Genomic DNA, 19,982 nt, shown 5'->3' with positions numbered 1-19,982 from the left:
GTCATCTGAATTTGGGACAACAAGTGTGTGTTGGTTGGGTAGGAACTAGGTAGTAGTAACATTGTTGACTTGCTGCCAGTGGCCACACATGCACAGCATGAATGAACAGACAAAAAAAATAAAACATCCATCTTCACTAACTCAGGAAAGTTGCACGTTTTTAATAGAGAGATCGATCATTTAGTACTAGAAATATACATGTTTTGAATTCAAGGCCAGAGGAAGGGGCCGCTATTTAAAATATTCAGCCTTTTGTCCTTGATTTAAATGTTTTAGCAGAGTTGGTTACAACTTAAACAGAAAATGAATCCAGTCTCCTGATGATGTATGTCTCAGTTGGGCCCTTGAACGTTGTGACCTAACATTCCTTTGCTTTGACACTATACTTTTACTTCTTTGTTTTTTACAAGGTTTTGGTAAATATTGTTTGGAAAGTTTGGAAAGTTGTTTGGAATCACTGAAACTGAAAATTACAGCTCTTCAATATTGGATCTTGGATCTGGACCCTGACTGTAATGTCAAGGTCCTTGAAATGTGCTTGAATTTAACACTTGAACCCTAAGCGTACTGTACAAACCCTGGGAAGAGCCACAGCATGAATTGTGTGTGGGACTTAAGAGGCTGTCTACCTTGTCTGTGGCCAAGTGTCACTTGGCGCATGTAGTGTACAGTCAGTAATCCCTGCTTTTGGATGTTGGACAGGGTAGTGGGTGGTGAATGTGCGTGGGTGGGCTCTGAAGGGAGGGGACGGGGTATCATAACTCACACACGCATTATAGTCCACCAATCAGAAGGGACTGGTGGGAAGAAAGCCGGTAGGTTAAACTTGGAGTACCAAAGTGCACGCATGCTAATACACAGGACGGACAAGAGGAACAGGCAGCAGCTCTCAACCTCTTTAACAGACCTGAGGTGATTTCAGCAGGACTCAGTAAAGGAGAAGCAGATTCTATTCTTAGGTACGTTTTTGGCTTTGTTACAATACTTCTAACCACACTACGACTCTCTCAATGGTGATGTTCTCGATTTCAACTCATACATACAGTATAAGGGGGATGTGGCTTGGGACGAGTCCCACAGCTGAGACGACAGGAAGTAAACGAAACTTGTGGCACACAAGATCAGTGCAGGTGCAGAGCAGCTGTAGCTCAGACTGCTCAGTTGTGGAGATATTGTAAAGGGCCACGGCTTAACAGTTAACTGTTATGTCATGGAATGGTTAAACTAGGGTCCTACTTAAAACTAGCCTGGTAGAACCACTGCCTCAATCTGGCGGAGTCAGGTTAACTTAAAACTTAAAAGGAGCAGGAATGTGTTTGTGTGGTTTTTTGTTCATTGGTTATTTTTATGTGTACACGTTGTTTTAGTTGTTTTAACCTTTTCTTGGCACTTGATTTCAACAATGTTTCTGTGACAGTCAATGAGAATGCAGCACAGACTAGTTACAGAATCATGATAAACCTACATAAGGTCAGTGTTTAAGCAACAATATACATTCTCAGTGCTGAGTTTAACACTGGAAGTGTTTATAGCATCAAACACTGACATACAGTAAGTGGCCCTCTATATAAACCTGTATCTGGGTATTCCATCTGTTCCTTTCTTATCAGAAGAACTTGTTTGGATTGCTCTTTGTGGTGTCCAGTGTGCTCCAATAGAATTGTTTTGATCTCCTCCCCTTCACTGTCAATATGGCGGGCGCTGAGCAAGAGAGACTTGGACAGCTGGCTGGCCCAGGGGGAAGGCATGTGGGCTAGTTCTGTGCTTGTCAAATCTTCCCATGCTATTTATACCCACCTTGCCAGGATCGCTAGTCGTGTCCGTTCATTCACACCCAACCCCGGCAAATGCCAACGCATTAGAATTCCTGCCAAATACATAACTATTTCTGCTGTTTGCCCAACAGTGAAAAATACACGCCAAGCTGTGTCTCCTTGTGGTAGGTAGGTCACTGAATCTTTAATGTGAACTGTGAAGTGACACCAAATGGAATTCTTTTGGGAGGTTGTCAGGTTACTGATGGGACAAATTAGTGTCCAGTGATGTCCTTTTGTTGACATAGCAACTGGTCACGCCCAGTTGTCATCGCTCAGACCAGACCAAAGAGAACCTCTCTGAGATTGAGTCAAGGATATGTGCCCACATATTATTGGCCTTCATAGGCCAAATAGCGAAAATAGATGATCTACAAGCTCACAAGTCGTCACAGGCTTGTCAAGTAATAGTTACAAATTGGGTAATAGGATCATATAACTGTCAGAAACTAAGCTTCTACCAAAATAAATTAAGTAATGTGAAAATGATATAACGCATTACTTGGCCCTGAAAGTAATGTTACTTATTTATTAAAATGTACTGTAATATGTCATATTTTGACAGTAACTTCTTCTAATGCATCACAAATTATTTTTCATTCTTCGTTGAGCGTTACAGTTTTATTGCCCTCATGTGCTCCTAGGTCCAACAGTATAAAGCAGAAGTAGCACACCTGTACATGAAAAGAAATGGCCATTCCCAGGATGTTCGACTCCAACACACCATTCGTTGTGGTAACGGGAGGTTTGGAGTTATCGTTTGTGGCCAAGGAGAAGGGCCAAGGCTGTGACGAAGAGAAAGATTCACTGGCTCAAGCCATTGCACCTCATCTGAGTTGGTTAATGGAGCATGGCACTGCCACGCAGCTCAGTGCAGAAGGGCAGAATGTGCCTGAAGAGAGCCCATACGTCTCCATTATTGCACAGGCTGAGGGTAAGACTGATGCAGACCTTAAATGTAATTGGTAAATTGTGCGTTCACTGTATATAGCGCCTTTATCCAAAGCACCTTACAATTGCATTACGTTCAATCATTCACACACCGATGGTGGAGGAATCCATGCAACACAAACCTGCTCATCGGGAGCAGTGAGGGGTTCACTGTCTCAAAGACACTTTGACAGTAACACAGTGGGAGTCCGGGATTGAACCTTCCTATTCCCAATCAGCCACTCTACCTCCTGAGCTGCTACCGCCCCTTGTGTCATGTGTCATGTATCAACTCAGGAGCAGTTTACAGTTATGAACTGAACCTTGAAGTAAGCTATATATGAGCGAGATTAACGGCGAGTACTGTTGTACTTTAGTGTTCTAAGTATGCATACAATACACATGCATTACAATTACCTTGTGTTTCAGTCTGGGAGGAATTTGTATATTAAAATGATTATATATGTGTTAAAATCCAAATTGAGAAAAGTATCATTGCTATGTAGGCTACTGAACATGCTAAGCAGTTAACTTAAATGTGGCGTAAGATAAATAATTCCCTTTTTACAGTGGTTCTCATCTCATTTCACATGATTTTCTTTTGCTCTGACCATGACATTAGGACCTGCTAGCAGCATAACATTAAAGTTGTTCTTTGAGAGATCATCTGTCTCATGTCATGTTGGATCCTACCCTCTAATTTAGAGTGTGACTCTGTGCTTCAGGAGAAGAAGACCAGGAGTTCAGCCCCACCAGGACACAATGCCAGTATTCAAGATCTCAACAAGTCCAAAAGCACAGGTACCTCTAAGTACACAACCCCATGCTTCACAGGTACCTCTAAGTACACAACCCCATGCTTCACAGGTACCTCTAAGTACACAACCCCATGCTTCACAGGTACCTCTAAGTACACAACCCCATGCTTCACAGGTACCTCTAAGTACACAACCCCATGCTTCACAGGTACCTCTAAGTACACAACCCCATGCTTCACAGGTACCTCCAAGTACACAACCCCATGCTTCACAGGTACCTCCAAGTACACAACCACATGCTTCACAGGTACCTCTAAGTACAGTTCAGAGCCGTTATAGCTACGTTTTAGCTACTAGCATGTGCTTTAATTCATTAAAGGGGACGGAGTAGTTTACCCAAAATATGAAATAAACTTCTCCCACTTCCACTGAGTGCTACACATCCAGGTAGATTACGTGTGATTTGGTGAATTGTGCCATAGAGATGCCGTCAGCGGTCAGCCAATACAATGGAGATCAATGGCTTTTGGTTTATCCTGCTCAGAGCATCAAACATTATAAACTCAAGCTGCAATGTATTTCTCTAGAAAGTATGAGATGGGGTTACTCACAGTAATCAGACCTTTGTGGTAAAAAGTTTTCACGGTATCTACATTTTCACGGGGGCTTGCATGCGTGCGTGCATTTGTGGGCAGGGCCCATTTAGTTTATTCACTTGTTTAGCCTGTATCCTCTCCTAATCGGATCAAATTGTTATCCCAACCAAGAACATTAATTGTATACAAACATTACAGACCCTTGTTACTGAGCAAACACTATATCAATGACACTAAAACAATATATCCTCCAATATGCAGGTTCCATGCCAAGAAAACGGCAGTTCTAATTAACACAGAAGACAAGGAGAGTGATGATGGTAACCCCACACTACCACACCACCGGCTTCGTAGGAAACATCGGAGGAAATCGCACACAATGAGACAGAAGCACCAACATGAAGGGGAGGAACGTCCGATCATCCAGGGCCTGTGGGTGCAGGAGATTGACTGGTTGAGCTCGGTGCAAGACGACACAACATCACCTGTTGACATCATACCTCCTCCTCCCCAGTTCACTGACTGGATCACGGACCACAGCAATCACCAGGACAATTCAGGGGTGGTTCAAACACACATACCTGATGAGGAGCTTGCATCCTGCTATAGCAGTGCAGATTTGTATGATGACAGACTAGAGGGCGTGCCTTTGTCTGATGACCTGTACTGTCCAAACAACGCGGCAGACTCTACTAGTGTTGACACTGGGAGAATGTCAGACTCTGCCTGCCAGCTGGGGAAAGAGGGAGGCTGGGAGTGTGTTTGCACTCAGGAGAGTGGATCGGAGTTATCTTCCCATGGGGGCAGCTCCGACTCTGTGTGCAGCTTGAGGGACGTGTCAGATTCCTTCTTGAGCATGTGCGTTTTGGACAGTTTCCAAGTCGGAAGGGGCACGTCTGACACGACCTTTGACCTGATGGGTGTGTCTGTCTTTACCTCTTCCAAGTGCTTGGCAGAGTGCGATTTTGAGACCTCCACCTTGGAGGGCATGTGTTCTGACTCGGTGCCCAGCCTACAGGGGATTTCTGACTCTACCTATAGCCCCAGTGTTGTGTCTATGTCTCTGTGTATGGAAAGTTTTGCCGAACTGCCTCATACTGACACAGTGCTAGGTGGACTAAGGGGACGGGTGACAGAAATGCCAAGGCAGTTTGTTTCACCTTTCTTCAAAGACTTGGTGAAGCACACCTCGACTCAAAGAAACATCAACGTACCTACCAATGAAGGCATTGTATTTCACAATGTAAGACATGGTTCTTTCAAGTTCACTGATTTCGATGTATGACAAAAATGTGACATATGATGATCCACCCAACCATCCATATATCCATATATGCTGGCTTAATGTTAATGCTTTTTTAGGCATACTGTCTGACATTCATTTTCTAATCTGCTTTAAATATACACAATTGTGACCATTCAGCAGCTCCAGCCGAACAAGCACAAGTACAGGGAAGGAGAAGAGTACTGTGTTCTGCACCACATCCAGAACGGCTCATACGGGGATGTCTACTGTGTACGAGACAACAGGACAGGATTCCTGTGTGCAGCCAAGAGGGTGAGACAAGACAAACGGTCACTAATTCACTCCTCCAACATTTGTATATTATTTTAGCGGCTAGAGGCCTATTGAAATGACACGTTTATCTATGTTGGAACTAAAAAGATCATTCAGCTCAGTTTCACGTATGTTTCTTGTCAGATCTCTTATTTGGACATTATTTTTTCTGTTACATCATACTATGTCCATGCCTAACAGAAACAAACTTTTCAGTATTACCCGTATTGCTTCTAACTAAGATCATCAGACTTCCTACACACACACTTTCTGAAATGAACAATAAGGCCATCACACGGATAGCACTTTCAATATCAAATGACACTGATCATCCCCTCATGTATCGCTGCTTTAACCTCATGCCATCTGGACAAAGATACAGAACCTTGCCATGGAAAAAGGTCTGTTTTAGTCTGAGTTTTGTTCTCTCAGCCTTCGCGGCATTAAACAAACTGCACCGCCGATATGATGGTTCTGTATACTGTGGGGACCTCATGTTTTAGTATTGTCTTGGTGTTATGTGCTCTGTGTTGTTTTTGATGTGGGTGTTTGAACAGACTGTGAAGACGAATACGGCACAATAAAGTATATTATTATTATCATTATGTCATGAACTCCAGATCCCTTTGAGTCACTTCAGCAGTGAGGAGGTGAGCACGTGGAGCGCTCTAAACTCTCCTCGCGTTGTGGAGCTTTTCGGAGCTGTGAGAGAGGACCTGAACATCATTCTGTTCATGGACTTGAAGCCAGGTAAATATTCTCCAGTCCAAAATATAAGCTTGAGTCTACTGTAGTCGGTGTGGCCTACATTGGAAATAAATGCTAAAATGTAAGGTGAGAAAAAACGGGGGGGAAGAAAACTAAATGTGAATGTCCTTAGGTTGCTTGGCCCAGCTAGTGAGAGACAGAAGCAGCCTTCCTGAGGACCTGGCCCTGCATTACCTCTGTCAGCTGCTAGGCGCACTGGAACACCTCCACCTCAGACATGTCCTCCACCTGGATATCAAAGGTATCTTAAAATATTTGCACAGGATTGATGTTTGCACAAATGTGTATGCAAACTGTACAGCATAGTGATTCAATACTGGTCTTGCACTGGAACCTCAAGTATATCATACTAATGGTGTTCCTCTTTTTGAGTTTCCCTTTGGCCATCTTCTCATAATATCTGCTGATCCACTTTTCGATCCTGACTGGTTGCCATAATGGGGACCTCATAGACTGGATGACCTTCATGAAACTCAAAACAAATATAAGATGTAGCCTAGCACGCCCTCTAGTGGAATGAACTGAGAACAATCATTTCAGTCTGACAAGTGTGGGCCTCCTTGTCATTGCTGATTAAAATCCTGCCTTCTGGGTTTTTTCTGAGGCTTGTGTATATTTCTCCATTCCAGTTGACAATGTGCTGCTGTCTGCCAACAGCAGGGACACGTTCCTCTGTGACTTTGGTCTCTCTGAGACGTTAGACCACGATGGACAGAGAACCAATGCATCCGGGGGTAAGTAGAGGAACACAGAATAGTTTTCTATGATTAGTGTAATTAAGACAGCAAAATGTGAAGGTTGGCTCTGTACTTCTGGACTTAAGGTTTACTGATTACGCTGTTATTTGGTTATACATTTTTTTAATTGAATGTATTACATGTGGAAAACTGTTAATCTTTTCCATATTAGTCATAGTTCTCATTACACACGTATAATGATAAGATCAATAAAATGTTATTTTCTCTCTCTCTCTCTCTCTCTCTCTCTCTCTCTCTCTCTCACACACACACACACACACACACACACACACACACACACACACACACACACACACACACACACCGCGTGCCCTCATGTCGTAAATTAGTTTTGATGGCCTGTGTGACCGAAATGTCAATTTTACTACAATCAACGCAAAGGTCATCCGTTGCGTGCAGCAGGAAGGAATTGTTTTTCTGTTTGGATGTACTTCTGGGTCCCTGGATTCCCTTAGTCATTTGGTGGGAGTCTTCTCAACTTATCCATTCATGTCTTATCCAGAGTGACTTACACTGAGAGCTAACTGTGCTTTAATATCTTCATTGACAACCTCTTTCACTGCACAGAACACATTATAGGCAGAGATACGAGAAAGGGGGTTAAAGTTTTAATCAAAGTTGGATATGGATACCGTGTAAGGCAGGGGTTCTAAGGTATACGGTATAGTGTCCCTATTGTGTTTTCCTGTTTGTTTATGGCGCAGGGTCTGGCTTCCCTGGCACAGAGACCCACATGGCCCCCGAGGTGGCGCGTGGAGACAAGCACTGTGGCAAGGCGGATGTATGGAGCAGCTGTTGCATGCTACTGCACATGCTTAATGGATGCCACCCCTGGATACGTTATTACGCACATCCGCTGTGTCTCACGGTCAGTTTACCTTTAACCACTTTAATCTACCATACATTATACATGACTGTGTTTTTAACTTAATGAGTTGTGTGACCCTCAGCCATGACTTAAGAAAGTAATACTGCATGTAGACAAACAGGTATTGTCTTGTCAACTGTAAAAAATGTGCAAATCAATTCTAGCAATATGTACTTCATTCAAAATAGCAGATTCTGACATTCAGCAATTTGTTGCCATTTGTTGGTCAGATTGCTAATGAGCCTCCACCTCTATGGGAAGTGCCGTCCAACTGTAACCACTTCACTGCGAAGGTCCTCAGAGCTGGTCTCAGGAAGGACCCAGAGAGACGAGCGCCCGCCAGGGAGCTTCAGAAGAAAACAACCAAGGCTCTCAGAGCAGGTCAGTCTCACTCTCAATGGATTTCTTATTTGTTATTTTTATTTATATGGTCGTGACCTCTATACACGGAGAGCAACCTGCCAAATAAACTGTCTTTGTATTCTAGTATAGAAAACGACAAGCGTTTCGACCTATGCGGTCTTCATCAGAGTCAACGTTTCGACATCAATGTTTCAACCTATGCGGTCTTCATCAGAGTCAATGTTTCGACCTATGCGGTCTTCATCAGAGTCAATGTTTCGACCTATGCGGTCTTCTTCAGAGTCAATGTTTCGACCTATGCGGTCTTCATCAGAGTCAATGTTTCGACCTATGCGGTCTTCATCAGAGTCAATGTTTCGACCTATGCAGTCTTCATCAGAGTCAATGTTTCGACCTATGCAGTCTTCATCAGAGTCAATGTTTCCACCTATGCGGTCTTCATCAGAGTCAATGTTTCGACCTATGCGGTCTTCATCAGAGTCAATGTTTCGACCTATGCGGTCTTCATCAGAGTCAATGTTTCGACCTATGCGGTCTTCATCAGAGTCAACGTTTCGAAACGTTAGTCGTTTTCTATACTAGCACCTAAAAACAAGGCTTAAAATGTCCGTGCTGCTCCAGTGTCCTCTCCGCCTTCTGAAACATGTGTCCTTGTTCCTGTGATGCACCAGACCAGCCGCTCCAGGCTTGAGGCGCGTTGGTAGACTCCCTTTGTTCTAAACTTTCTTTGTATGTGTGAAGATACAAATACAGATACAATCTGAACATGATAGAAGGTTTTTGCATCCCTATTATTCTGAACAAAGAGACTCCTGCCTGCTGACACTGCTGATTTTAAGTTTTTACAAGCACTGACAGTATTATTTCATCCCACAGTCGGCGGCCTCAGTCGCAGCTCTCTCAAATGGGCCTGTGAGAAACTGGATCACGGAAAGAGCCATCATGGCGACATACCCTGCACTCTGTCCGCCCATGGGATCCCAGCGATCTCTGTGAAATTGGGAGCTGGTAACTCGGTACCTGCAATGAACTGGGTGAGCCCCTGGAGAACAAGGGCGGCTGATGAAGACAGCTGTGATGGGGAGGAGAGAGTCTCCGAACTGGACCAAGATTCTGAAGCGGAGAGCGCTTCTTCGGCTAAGGAGTGGAATGCCGAACCACAATCATTACAGGATGATTACGTGGCAGAGGACAGAGACTGGGAAACGGGTTCGGATTCTGAAGTGGACATTTACATGGGAGAGGAGGAGTGCTCTCAGGAAAGGGGAGCATGTCCAAATAATGACTGGGATTATGAGGGAGACTGGGAGGAAGAGGAAGAAGAGGATTGCGACTCTTCCTCATCCACCGGGTATTTCCACACTCTCCAAGCCCACTTCCCTGTACTGCTTCAAGGCCTGCAGTCGGCAGCGCATTCATGGGGTTCGGAACCAGAGCTGGAATACCTTCGAGAAGGCAAGTCTGAAAAGTCACCAAAAGTAAAATTGTGGATACATATGTCATTTGTTTATGAGTGACAAATGCAGTTGTACAATCTGGGAGAACTTGACCATAATAGTTCAACCAAGAGTCTACATCTGAGAGAACCTTCCAATGTTTTCTCTCGCTGTAGGTGTAACTATAGGTACCACACTCCAGAGTCCCTCTCCGGAGCCCAGAGATCACCCTCCATCTTGTTTCAGCTGCTCAGACACATCCCAGATCGATGTTTCGGACAAGGTGTGTATGGATGTACAGACACATGTATGCACAGATGAACACAAAACAATGTTTTGTCAAAAGATAAATTGAGGGATGGAATACCCACACTCAAATCCTAGTCTAGATGCTAACTTTATAGTTTAACAGACTGATGTTTTATAAGCCTTTTATAAGAGCCATCTTAATCTTTTGGAGACCCAAATTAAGGCATTGCCCAAAATCTTGGTCTCTTAAGATGATTGATTGATTGTATGATTTCTATTTTGATTAATATTATTTATCCAGAATTCGGCATCTCATTTGACATGTATAGAGTGTGTTTACCCTCTGTTAAACAATGTTTTATCATAACTTTGGTATCAGAAGTCTCTCTCCTAAGATAAAGCCCAAAACATAATTGAAAATGTACTCGTAATAATAACGTGGCGAAAGGGCCTTTCTATGTGGAGTTTGCATGTTCTCCCCGTGTCCCCTAGGGTAGGTACCCTCACAAAAACATGCCGTAATCCTAGTCTCTAAACTACCTCCCCCTGGCTAGCCAGGGCGCCTGATGGAGGGGAAAGGAACTGGTCGGAATAACGTGTTCCTTCCACGTGCTACGTCCGGCCAGGGAAACTCTCCCCTGTCAGGTGAAAAGAAGCAGCTTGGCCTTCTCATGCATAGAAGGAGGCATGAGGTCAGTCCGCTGCCCCCCCAGGTTGGCAGAGGGAGTGTAGTGCCTAGGATTACATTAGATAATTGACACTGGGTGAAAAATGGGTTACAAAATAGTGGGATAAAACATTAAAAAAAAAAAATAATAATAATGTTTCGCTCCATTTCCAAGGACTCAGATGGAGGGTCTGATGACCTCAGCTCTGGAGTCTTCTCCTCCTACAACAGCCAGACGGAGGGCCATCTGGAATGGCTCGTCATCTCAGCAAATCAGCCATCTTTGAACTGTTTAGAAGGTAAAAACACAGACCTATAGTATATTCCTGTATGTTCACAACCACAAATTGGTTGGCTACTGGTTTACATCACTCTGTGGTACTCTGTTGCTCCAGGTGTGGACATCTGGATTGAGAACATCCATGGAGAGTGCCTGAGGATCCGTGAACGTCGACAAGTCAAAGTGGGCCATGTTGCCATTGGGATTAGTGATCAAGTAAGAAAAACTATTTACAGAAGTGCTAGTTTACGCCTTTCATATTTTACGCCTATTTATTTTTTCTTAGACAGGACATTGCGTACATGGACATTACATATGAATACAACGTAAATACACCGGATTTAGAAACCACTAGGAAACAAAGCATTAAAAACATACATACAAGAACAATGTGTATATGGTTTAGCAGCGTTTTTACAGGGCGCTACGCTCCCTCTTCCAACCTGGGGAGAGCCCCAAACTGAGCTCATGTTTCCATCAATGCATGAGTGAGCAGGCTGCTTCTTATCACCTGACAGGGGGGAGTGCTAGTTTACGTGCTTAAAAATGCTTATTCCACAACCACATACATGAGCCAGTTTTGCTTCTGACTAATAATACTCAAGTATTCAGGTAAGTTATTGTATAGTGTTTTAATAACTTAGGAGAAAACATAAATAAACACATCTAAAAATACTGCCATTCAAGAGAAAATATGTAGTTTATGTATAATAAATGGCCAAAGCTGTGCATAGACAATGACATGAACTGACAGGTTATGGTCCTTGACTTCTTTAAATATTGTATGTGGTCGTCTGGTCTGGTGTGCTGTAGGACAGTTGGGTCAACATTTGCGAGTTGTGACCTGGGATTTCCCAAGATGTCACATAAATGATCGATCTCATAAAGTTTTAATTGTTATACCCAAGAGTAAGAGATTTATTCTTAGTCATACAGTAGGAGTAGGTTCTTTAGTTTCCATCTTTTTGCTGTCACCTCTGTCACCCATTCATAGCAACAGTCATTGCAGGTAAAGTTTGGTGCCGTTCTCTTACTCAGCAATAAAGAAAGAACAGCTCCTAAAAACAACCAAAGGACCTTATGAGTGTTGTTCTAATCTAGATGACACTGTTCCCCTCCTGCCACAACTTACTTATGAGCTGCATTGTGGAACCACACAGTGCACAGGTATTGTACGATTTCAACTCAAAGACTGACAAATCACTATTGTCCCATGATAGATCTCTGCCAAGACCTTTAGTATGGAGACCCTGGACAGAAAGATGGTGTCTTTCGAGCAAGAGATCAAAGAATCAGGCCTTTGGCTTCGCTGTGTCCCTGCCCCCGATGGATGTCAGCGCTGGAGCTGGAGGATCAACGATGGCAGGCTTGAGCTTCGGGAATGATACAAAAAACATAGACGTTTTTGTTGTTTCTACTATGGCTTTGGGTTTGTCTCAGTTAATTGTCATCTCTGTCACCCAATCAGAGCCTGAACGGTCGTAGCAGTTAAACCACCTGCATGTGTCTATGTTCAGATGCTGTATCTTTTAAATTAATAAATGTCATGACTAAATGTGGAGTTAATAGTGATTGTATTTTCTATGCATGTTTGTCAGAAATATCAGTATTTTACGGTCAAATGGATTTTGAAGTTTGGTCTACGTCCGCTTTTTCAATTTGGACACCAAATTGAAAAAAAGTGCTCAATGGTAATCGCCAGCTGCACAGAGTTTCCTCGTCCTAAATGCACGGTCTGACCAGTAGGGTCGAGTGCTTCAACGTTGGCCAGCCCTGTGGGCTTGAGGTCTCCTGCATGAGGATACTGGTGGTGGTAATCAGTATTTGTGACATTTTATCCATCCCACCACTTGCAAGATAACAAGGGAAATGTTCGTTGGACACCTTGGTTGGTTTGCGTTTCAGATGCGTTGGCTGAAGCGCACGCCCATCCTGACAATAAGGCAACCAGGCCTGCCAGAGATCTGCGCATTTCAAGTTTCCATTTAGTGTTTGATTGATTGATTGAAATTTGTATTAACAGTTTGCAGAATTACAGTACATTTCAAGCACAACTCAATACAAAGACTGTTAACTGTGAGTGGACAACCCAATAAAGCATTACACTTGTTTACAAGAGGGTTCAATCAAAACATTTAGAGACGTACAAATAGACACTTCTATATAGCCAAAGAACTGAACAGGAATTCATTATAAAGGAGGTAAAAAGGGAAAGGAAACATACAGTGAGGGGGTAAAGGGGTGGCTGTTGGTAGGGCGTTCCCAAAAAAAAAGGGAAAGGAAACATACAGTGGGGGGGAAAAGGGGTGGCTGTTGGTAGGGCGTTCCACATTTTGGTGGCATAGGAGCGAAAATAATTTAGTCCCTTGTTTGTGCCGAATCTGGGTTGTACATGGTATGTTGCACTCCCTCTGGTGTTGTGGGTGTGGACTTCGTTAACATTAAGGAAGTATTTAGACAGGTACATGGGTTTCTTGATGGTGTATCGAATCTTGTGGACCAGACCCATTGCAAGATGCTGTACTCTGTCGTCGAGTCGACCCTAAGCCATTCCAGCCTGTCAAAGTGGAGCCTGACCAGTTTGTTTTGGGAGGTCTGTCATGTTGGAAACCCATCACAGACATGCTAAATAGGCCAACATCTCTAGCAATCCACATCTCCAGCAAAATATGGCTCCACTGAGATCCAACGGATATTTGCATCATGTATCATTCTTGAGTCTTGACACTATAATGATAATAGGCCACCCTATACCATCAATTAAAAGCTTCTTCCTGGCATGAAACTACTAAACTATCATTCTCAGTCACATCTGTCTTGTCCTCAGCTCACACTCTCAAACTGACTGTCTACACTCTGCAGCCTCCTTTACTCTCCCGAGCAACACAGTGTATCAGAAAAAGAGGCCAGGTAGTGCAGGTACTCTGCAATCCTTGCTATTCCCCAATGTAAACATTTTTGGTACAGTCCAGTCACGGCCATCTTGACAAGCAGTCGCAACAAAAAAATATATAAAAAATACAAATGAATAGATACTTCAACGCCAATACACGCCCAAAAGGCTTGCGTACGTTATACACGTAGTATAAACACATATATAATGCACATATGTCACTGTTGTGTTTTAGCCGTTATTTAATGGCTCTCCAGCAGCCCTGTGTGTGTGTGTGTGTGTGTGTGTGTGTGTGTGTGCGTGACTGTGTGTGGATTCTGCCTCTGGAGGTGGATGAAACTTGAATAAACTTGTGTGCGGTTCACTTCCTCGACATTGTCCTTAGTATTACACTGAACGCCCGATTGGGCAATAATACCAAAGGGGCGGGATCTCGGTGTACAACGCCGTGACGCGATTGGATTAGAGCTGATAATGGGCCGTGTCACTACGCCGGTGTATGCCCCGGTTGCGCAAAACGCCATTTTGGAGTGACGGTGGAAGAGAAGCGAAAGATCGAGAAGCTGTCTTTCTAAGGTACCAATCCGCATATTAATGCCACATTTTGTCGACCGAAAAAGCCCCACGTCTTCGGATTAGGATAACCAACGGATAACGCGTGTAAAGGTCTCGTTTCTGCCGTTATATATTATTGAAATGACGTCACCGTTTCCTCTTTACACTGACGCGGCATTTAGCTAACGTTACATTAGCACGTTAGCACGGCGGCTAACGCAGCAGTGGTCGACTAAAACGAGCATTCCCTGCCGCCTTTAACGCTGTGTTTAATAATATTATGTCACGTAATGTGTATCGTGTCACATTATGTACCGCGGTGGCTCAAAGCTGCCCTCCCACTCAGTAGTGGTCACGTCTGTTCGTAGCATTGCCATCGGCAAGGCTACAGTTACTGTAAGCTAACAGTGATGAGGTGGAGGCTGGCTACTAAGCATCCGCCCTAACCAACGCTAAGCTGATTTCAGTTGGAATGTAGCCAGTCTGATCAGCGTCAAATACACGGATGATTTCATATATAATATTTATTGTGTTTTGTTTGACGTGGCACTTGGGTGAATTGCTAGTCCGTCAACCGTTCATCAAGGACAGGCCGGGGTAGTGATGTGTGACAGGTCTCCCACACACACGGGCTACTAGAGACGTGCCATTCTTCCGTTGTTATGGTAGAGCCAATCAGCCAGAACAGGCCTTCCTTATCCGGGACATGACATTATTCATTTGTTAGTGTAGTCAGCTGGCCCACAATGCAGGTTACCGCAATGAGATCGCCACTAATAAAACGAAATGGCCGTGTTTGATTAATCTAGTTTTAACTACTAATTCACGAAATTGTTACCGCCATTACTCGGGTCGCAACTTGGAATGTGATGACGACTATTTGTTTAACGAGATGTTGCGTTGTACTCCAAAGGCTTTGGTCATTATGATAATATTGTCATGTCAATTATATATATATATATATATATTGTCTTAAAACATTTCTTCTCTCTTACATCTTTTAACAGAATCGTCACCATGGGGAATGTATTTGCAAACTTGTTCAAAGGCCTGTTTGGTAAGAAAGAGATGAGGATTCTCATGGTAGGGCTTGATGCTGCCGGCAAAACAACCATCCTGTACAAACTCAAACTAGGAGAGATAGTCACCACCATTCCCACCATTGGTAAGTTTAGATAATTTATTTGACCCTGCTCATTGACAAGTTGTAATTATTTGGTTCTTATAGTTATTAATCACTTAACTTTAGTATAGCATATTTGACACTCCACTAAAACTGAGCTTTAAATGTAGATTGAATGGGCCAGAGGTTTTGGCTCATCCTTGTTTTTAATATTAGCTATTTGATAATGGAATGTTCCTCATCTGGCTCTGCTAGTTCCTGCCAGTTGAGTTGCTGCCAAGATTGAGTCCCTAGAAATTTTAAATTCAGACTTGGGTGGGGGATTTTAGCAACTTGAATTTAACTCTCCAACTTGAATTGCTTTAAGTCAGTTGTCATTAATTATTCACGCATTCTTTCCATTTGCCCAGGTTTTAACGTTGAAACAGTAGAATACAAGAACATCAGTTTCACAGTGTGGGACGTGGGTGGTCAGGACAAAATCAGACCACTGTGGCGCCACTACTTCCAGAACACTCAAGGTGAGAGTGTACTTGTCATCTTTACTGATGGAGGTGTCGGCTGGTATCATTGCTCATAGGTCTAAGGTGCCCAGTGACTCATTTGCCATTGAATGCTATTTAGTTTTCTTGTATTAACAATTTAGCTGCTATTGTAATGATTTAACAATTACTGCATAGACAAATTGTTTTACATTTCAGCATCACCCTCTGAAACATACTAACTCTGCTTTATGTAATTTCAAAAGCTTAATTCCACTTGTTTAAAACACTTAACTGTCATCTGTGATTGCACAGACAATTCTAATTAAGCATCCCTGTCATGCAACACAACCTTGTAGCAGTCTAAGGTGTCGGCTGGTATCATTGGTCATAGGTCTAAGGTGCCCAGTGACTCATTTGCCATTGAATGCTATTTCGTTTTCTTGTATTAACAATTTAGCTGCTATTGTAATGATTTAACAATTACTGCATAGACAAATTGTTTTACATTTCAGCATCACCCTCTGAAACATACTAACTGCTTTATGTCTTTGCAAAAGCTTAATTCCACTTGTTTAAAACACTTAACTGTCATCTGTGATTGCACAGACAACTCTAATTAAGCATCCCTGTCATGCAACACAACCTTGTAGCAGTCTACACAGCAACACTGACCCCCTGTCTGACCACAGAGCACAATGAGCATGCATGCAAATGTGAAATTAAGTTTCATAGCCCTGGGGTGCCTCGTGGCTCAGCCAGTTAGTGCACAGACCATATGCTCCCTGTGAGCACAAGGACCCCAGTTTAAATAGGACTCCATCGATCTTGTTTTGCATGTATGCTGTCTGTACACATGTGAATTATTATTATTATTGAATAAAAATACCAAGACTAAATCTTGAAACCAAAATAATGTTTATAGCCCATTTGCTAGCAGAAGTTGGTTTTGCTTTGGTAAAAAAATAATATATATATACTTATATTAACGCATCTTGCTGCAAAATGCATTGCAATCTATTTTTCTTGGTGTGACCCTTTTATTTTATTTTTACAAATTCATATTTTGAACAATTTTTATAGTATCACTTGACTATTTTTAAGAAAATAAATTTGAAAGAACGGTTGATAAATGTTATGCTGGTGTACAAACTGTACCGCCCATCATCATATGCTCAGAAAATAGTTTATCTGAATTTTTCCTTGTCTTTGATTTAAACAGTTGGCACATGACCATAAAGGTCATCGACTTTGTACTGCAAGCTAAAACAGGGCTCTAGTAGTGCACTGTCCTTATACCAAAAAGGAGTACGTCTAACATGTAATTTCTAACTCCTTTCCCCAATTGGCCAAATTTGGCCCTACAAGTGAATGGGAAACCTGTGGAGAGGGTCTTGTCTTGTATACATCAACATGCCTTCATCTGGATAACCGTTCATCTCTGTGTGAACAGGGCTTATCTTTGTGGTGGACAGCAATGACAGGGAGAGGGTGAACGAGGCCAGGGAGGAGCTGTCAAGAATGCTCGCCGAGGATGAGCTCAGAGACGCTGTGTTGCTTGTGTTTGCAAACAAACAGGTGAGCTCACCTTTTCTGTGTTGGAGAACATGTGCTTATTGGTAATGTAGCATGTGGCCTATTTGAATTGGAAAATCTGTACTCATTTATATGGCATTCTAGAAAATGGGGGCTTATAAATAAAGCCAATGGTGTTTTACAACATTCCAATTGGTCCTGGCAGTTTAGTTTGACCTATAAAACGATCTCAGCAGAAAAGGTCAGACTGTTCTTCACACCTCCATTTTGATGTTCCATCAAAACATGTTTCATATGTGCCAAGTTTGAAGAAGGCTGTTTTTCCTGATGTAGAGAAATAAACCTGTTGAAATTGGATTCTTGGTGTGTGCGACCTCTACCTATTCTATGTGCCAAGTTTGTAAATTTGTATTTCTGTTACTGACTGTGCCACGTGACTATCTCCTCAGGACCTGCCCAATGCTATGAATGCCGCAGAGATCACAGACAAGCTTGGCCTGCACGCCCTCCGCCAGCGCAACTGGTATATCCAGGCCACCTGCGCAACCAGCGGTGATGGCTTGTACGAAGGGCTGGACTGGCTCTCCAACCAGCTCAAGAATCAGAAATGATCCATTCCAACAGTTTTTGATTTTTTTTGTTTGTTGTTTTCTCTCTCTCGTTTCAACACGATGGCAGCACTGGATCCAGGCCCTTCTGTTCCCATCAGACCTCATTTCCAACTCCTCCACCTAAGAAAATCCTCCATTCCCTGATCTTTTGGTTTCTTCCCTGTTCTTTTTACCTCATTCTTTTGTCCGTACTCATGGGGGCTCAAGCCTGTGCTGCTTGTGTGTGAGTGTGCGTGTGTGTGTGTGTACTGTGTGTGCGTGTTCCGGCGAGTGGGTGTGAAGGCGTCTCTGTGTCTGTTAGCTGGGATTGGGAGTAACCCTGGCGTGCCTTTTACACACCTCCTGTGGAAAACAGTGGTCTGGCTCTTGCAGCCCCATCCTCCATCCACCAAAACTCGGCTCCCGCCCCGTTCAGCCTCCCTATACCCCACTCTCAGTCTTGCACGGCTCCCTTCTCCCCCATCGCTACTCTTCTAACAGCAAGCATGATTTTCACAAGGCATAGAAAGAGCAAGGATGCAAGTTCTCCTTCCCCCCCCTCTCTGTAGTATATATCTATATATCTGTTCACCCAGCGTAGAAACTGAATGCTAGCTGTTCATTTTAACCTGTTAAACCTCGACCACATACAACCCCACTCCCAACCTGTTAAAGATTGAATAAGTTGCATCGTAACCTGTATCAGGTTGAAGCAAATCAAACAATAAACACCCATCATCCTTGATCGTTCTTGTGTCATTTGAAAATTATGCCGTTTCTTTTATTATATTACATATGACAGGTTCTTAGCAATGGCTCTCTTTAACGAACACTACCTTCCCCTCCCCATTTAAGAGAGACCATGAAGCACAAGGCAAGCAAACAATCCTGAGTCATAATTCTCCTTCCAATGTTATCGATAAATTCACTTTGAAATTAAATATAGAAAATTATGCAATATTTCTGCCATTTTCCAATTTGTAGTAGCTGATGTATTTAACTGGATGAAATTGGATTTTGTGTGGCCTTCAATTGAAATTAAAGGTTTGGCCGTTGACATTCTCTCCCGTACTTTTAAGATTTGGTCACCAATACACTGTTTGGCTTTTTTTTTTTTTTTTTTTTTTTTTTTTAATGTTTCACCTTGTGGACTGTAGTTCGGTGACCTGACTACATGCATTCTAAAAGCTTCAAGAGTTATTCCTTAATGTTTCATGTATTCTTTATCTTTAGTTTTAGCATTTCTATTTGTACTACGACTGCTGAACCAAATGCAACTGAGCAGTTTGACAAATCTTGTATATGAAAGTAGTACTACTACTGTACTATACATGTGAGGGTCTAATTTGAAAACAATTAAAGAGATTTCTTTTTATCACAAGGTTGGCGGTAGTACATTGGCAACATTAAAAGCTGTAAGCATCCTGCTTGCTGGTTGGGGCAAATTTATACTTGGTCGTACTGTACGGCTGTGTTGCAAGGCTTCTTTTCTTTCAGTGAAACGGTTACATGTAAGTTCGTCGTGCAATGAAGTATAAATTAGGCTTTAGTTGGGATGAAGGAAAAGGCATCACATATGAAGGCTCTTAACTGTAAACAGCCCAGGCATATGAAGGAAGGACGCCCAGCTCAAATGTCGGGATGCACACGGCTTGCTTTGACATTTTAGCACCGTTTGCTTCATGACTGAATGACTAAAGAACAACCAAACCGGTATTGGGTAGCAGCACCTCATTCTCGACTCAAAAGGAGTGGTGG

At 42.9% G+C, this 19,982-nt stretch overlaps 2 protein-coding genes across 2 annotated transcripts; both read left to right on the top strand.

Annotated features, from left to right (window-relative positions):
• Positions 1-852: 852 nt before the first annotated feature.
• Positions 853-12,600, top strand: map3k14b (mitogen-activated protein kinase kinase kinase 14b). Its single transcript, XM_080789454.1, has 15 exons — positions 853-959; positions 2,459-2,748; positions 3,470-3,545; positions 4,360-5,341; positions 5,522-5,656; positions 6,277-6,406; positions 6,537-6,665; positions 7,054-7,158; positions 7,887-8,050; positions 8,281-8,431; positions 9,290-9,868; positions 10,026-10,132; positions 10,941-11,064; positions 11,161-11,261; positions 12,266-12,600. Exons 2-15 carry the CDS (start codon positions 2,505-2,507, stop codon positions 12,428-12,430), a joined length of 3,192 nt encoding a protein of 1,063 aa, XP_080645580.1. The 5' UTR covers positions 853-959; positions 2,459-2,504; the 3' UTR covers positions 12,431-12,600.
• A 1,845-nt stretch (positions 12,601-14,445) lies between these two features.
• Positions 14,446-19,605, top strand: arf2b (ARF GTPase 2b). The gene is made up of 5 exons (XM_080789017.1): positions 14,446-14,514; positions 15,501-15,658; positions 16,027-16,137; positions 17,552-17,676; positions 18,084-19,605. The coding sequence occupies exons 2-5, from the start codon at positions 15,511-15,513 to the stop codon at positions 18,243-18,245; spliced, it is 546 nt and encodes a 181-aa protein (XP_080645143.1). The 5' UTR covers positions 14,446-14,514; positions 15,501-15,510; the 3' UTR covers positions 18,246-19,605.
• The last annotated feature ends 377 nt before the right edge of the window (positions 19,606-19,982 follow it).

The sequence above is a fragment of the Protomyctophum bolini genome (assembly GCF_963924005.1).
Source record: "Protomyctophum bolini genome assembly, chromosome: 18".
Classification (NCBI taxonomy): Eukaryota; Metazoa; Chordata; class Actinopteri; order Myctophiformes; family Myctophidae; genus Protomyctophum; species Protomyctophum bolini.
This window is presented reverse-complemented; position numbering and strand designations above follow the sequence as displayed.